At 37.3% G+C, this 3969-nt stretch overlaps 1 protein-coding gene across 1 annotated transcript; it reads right to left on the bottom strand.

The window, feature by feature from the left end:
* Positions 1 to 1349: 1349 nt before the first annotated feature.
* pgap2 (post-GPI attachment to proteins 2) lies at positions 1350 to 3742 on the bottom strand. Its single transcript, XM_034098145.1, is given in 7 exon segments — positions 1350 to 1851; positions 2041 to 2149; positions 2239 to 2345; positions 2739 to 2817; positions 2819 to 2989; positions 3074 to 3249; positions 3460 to 3742. Coding segments are annotated over 6 exon segments (765 nt in total). The 5' UTR covers positions 3242 to 3249; positions 3460 to 3742; the 3' UTR covers positions 1350 to 1720.
* Between the last annotated feature and the right edge of the window lie 227 nt (positions 3743 to 3969).

The raw sequence follows: 3969 nt of genomic DNA, 5'->3' as shown, positions 1-3969 counted from the left end.
GTGGTTATTAACAGCAAGTGTCGCCCCCTAAAGGCTGGAGGGTGTAGGCCAACTGGATATCACGTCCAATTGACTTAAACAAATTGCTAAAGTGTGCCATCTCGTGGATTGTTTGAGCCAACACCCCTGGCCTACAATGATATGTTAAAGAACATGTTTACACTCAAATTGTCAACCTTCCTTCTACAGTATGTAGCATGTATACCTGTCATTAGGACTGTGGATTAATAGCTAGTTCACAGAAGACATTTTAACATGTCAGAAGTTGGATGACAACAGTGTGACAGCACTCCTATCGCTTACTTGGATCCTTGAATAAAACATAACCATCGCCAATGTTATTGGTAACACCTAATTTTTAAATTGAATCAAAGGTTTTGCTGTGTTGTTGCTGTGTTCATTTTATAAATTGAACTGCTTTGATAAATACATTACAAAGAAAAAATAACTTGGTTATTGAAGGTTTTGATAGAATGATTTGAAGAGCCTTTGTCTAAAGGCAATGACATTGATTTTAATTGTATGCTTTACATGTGATTGCTTCATTATTTGCATATTTTAAATATTGTTATATATTGATATCAGAAAACTATTGCTATTAATAATGGAACTATGCCGGCCATCTTAGCCTTTACATTTGTATGCACCTTTTATTTGGAAAAACAGCATATACATGATGTACACTATGGGTTGGAACCTTAAGAAAGTAACATTCCAGTTTTCCAGTTTTTGCTGTACAGTAAATATTATGATACAACGTATTGCAAACACAATGAAATGTCTTTTTAGTGCTTGGCCAGTACTTGCATCATCAGGTTCTGGGTTTAGGGAGGAGGATGGCAAGAGGCTTCTGAGCATTCAAATGTTGTTATGGTGTATATCATCCCCTTATATCCAAACAACATATTTAAATTACACTTACCTCGAACTTCTTACATGGCAAAGTGTTACATAAAATAACACAAGTATATGTAAGGCGCTTTTAGAACTATCTAAAAAAATTGCAGAACTTTGTGCTTGCTGCTGGGTCTATCCAGCTGCATGAACTTTTGGGTGTCAGTTAGGTAACTGATGTGTGATCATAATATCTTGTGCAGATTTACAACAGGCCATGAAGGTCACATGTAGTACAGAAAATGTCACACTTGGGAAACTTTGCATAAAGTTCAAGTGCTAACAATTATATTGTTGTTGCAAGTGCAGATATTGTACAACTCTATCTGAAGTGGCACTCAATTTTTTTGGTGTATGGTGTGAAATAGTGTCAGAAACCATTGTGTTTGTGTGTTGACCCTATTTGAGACTTAAAGGAAAGACCACAAGGAGACTTTGCTTTTCACCATGTCACTCTTTACTTAATAATTAATAGATATTTACCCCTTTTTTGTATTTCAAATAGAAGGCCAAACGTACTTGAAGGACTGTCACTTAATTTCAACACATGTACGGGATGACGACTTTGTATTTGCAGTGTACACATATTCAAATGTCACATAACATGGAATAGTGTACTGTATTTGTCACTGCATGTAAGTCAAGGCATCGAATGATGAGACACTGAGGCAGAAAATTCACTTATAGTTCACTCAATTGACAAAAGTACATAATGGAAATAAATGGAAATATATGGAAAAGGCCTTCATCCCACTCTTCCCCTGGGGCAGGATTAAGGCTGTTCACATCAGGTGGTTATGTGGTTGCACTCAGTCCTTGAGTTTATTCAGAAGTCTTTATCTTCTGAGGATGATATGACCATGACCTCCCGGCTCTTAAAGTCCCAAACTGCTGTGAGATGGAAGGCCATATTGGAGAAGACCACTAGATACTCAAACAGGGCGAATAATGTGTAACCTGTAAAAAAGAAAAGGAAAACAAAAAGAACGTAGATGTAGAAATGTTTTTAAGTAAGCACTTTCTAGCTTCATTTTACATTACTGTTCATATAATTGATATGTTTTGGAATTGTGTGTATTCTCCATGGATCACTGTTATCAACCCTCCCAAATTAGATGGACATTATCAAACTGAAGTAGTACTTACTCCCTGATTCGCAGAACACGTTGTGTTTCCAAAAAAAAAATCCGGCAAAAGCACAGAAGGATAAGTTGAGAAGTAAGAAGCGCACTTTCCAATAGTGAGACTTTGCATCCTATAAGGGAGAAAAACATGTATTTGATTGGAATGCCTCAAATGACATGATTGATTTTAGTCTGTGGTGCGTGATTTTGCATTCCTTACCTCAGGACTTAATGAATACTTCTTAATGGTCTTCCATAAACGGCAGGTTATCAACATGTGGATAGTGGAACTGACAAGGAAGAGGACAAAACCTTCTTTATGTACAACTAAGAAACAAAATGTACAAAGAGAAGAAGAAGTTCAGTCAGAAAAGCACAGTCATTGTAATAAATAAAAAGAGCATCAACCAGCCAAACAAAAACTCTATAACGTACTGTAAACAACTTTAAAATGTGTTCCCTTCCTCTTATGTTCATTTCCACCTTCCTTTTTTAAAACTACATTTAATGTATGCCTGGAAAGTTTACTAATGTTGCTGATAAGATGATGACAAGTTTAGAATACTTTGTTTCAAAAAGAACAACATTTCAGAACATTTAAATACATCTAAAATCAAGTCAGAACTTTTGGTTACTTGGCCAAATGCAAGCTTGATTATGATCCATGCTTCAAGGGAAACATATGTTTGTATTAAACCTCTCAAATAATATAATACTCACAGTATGTTTCACTAGATGACACGTATGTGAGGAGCAAGAGGCCGAGATTTTCGAGAAGGGCAAAGGCCAGATTGAGGGCAACTGAGCAAACTCTCAGAGAACTTAGAGGCAAAACGTGTCTTGTAGAATTTGAAGTAGGTAAATGCCACCAGCAGCCTCGGTGCTGAGTGCAGTCCAATACAGAACCGCCATATGTGACATTCAGGACTCAGGCTTATTGAGGCACTGATGGATGGCAGGTAATTAGGAACCTGGAAACAGACAAAAATGCTTTAGTATATCAGTAGCATCAAATGAAAACATGGTTGGTTCAGATTGCAAAATATAAATATTACCTGGCAATGTGTACCAGTAGAGTCCTCATAATGAAAAACAGAGGATATGAAAACACAAGTTATTAGCCCAAGCAGCGGTAGGCCCACAGTGCCAACAACACAGGTGCTGAATGAAACCCTGATGACCAGGGGCCTGTCATGACCCAAGATACCGGATCCTTGTAGCATTTCTGAAACTGTGAAAAATTGTAATTAATTAATGTACATGTGGCAATAATAACTTTCTTCAAATATGAATACAATAGATACATTTTAAGTATTTATGATGATAAGTAAAAATGTATGCACAGTTAAAGGAATTATCACTCAATTATTTGGTGGCATTTTTTTAATCCGGCATGCATTTACTGACCATCTCAGTCGGAAAAAAAACATAATCAACCTACCTCCACCAGATTTGCTGTTCACCAATAACTGCAAGCAATTACCTTGTAAATAACTACGCTATTACCAAATCATCACATTCATGATATCAGGTTACAGGATGGACCTGCATTTTCGGTACCAACAATAGGGTTGCAATTCCTTAATCAGAGCTGGGGATGATCTTGACATGTAAAACCCCGGTGCCATTTTTTGCTTCTACTAAGATTAATTTCCATTGCCCAAGAAGACGATAGTCACACGGATGCAGCATCCTCCTTGTTGAAAGGGAAAAAAAGAGGCGTGAAAAACATCCGCACCCGGAAGAGAAAGCAAGCGGGGGAGAGTGATGAGGCTACGTATGGGCGGCGCAGCCTATCAAAATATGATGCACACAACACAGACCAGAGACCACGTTTTAAATAATGTATATATTGTGTCTCTTATGACTAATAGGCCTACATACACAAATAATAGTGCAAGACCGTTATTAGGTGGCGAGGCTGAGAGCTCTATGTTGTGCTGCAGAACAA

Source organism: Pseudochaenichthys georgianus, chromosome 13 (assembly GCF_902827115.2).
Source record: "Pseudochaenichthys georgianus chromosome 13, fPseGeo1.2, whole genome shotgun sequence".
Lineage (NCBI taxonomy): Eukaryota > Metazoa > Chordata > Actinopteri > Perciformes > Channichthyidae > Pseudochaenichthys > Pseudochaenichthys georgianus.
The sequence above is the reverse complement of the archived record's forward strand: the minus strand, read 5'-3'. Positions and strand labels throughout refer to the sequence as shown.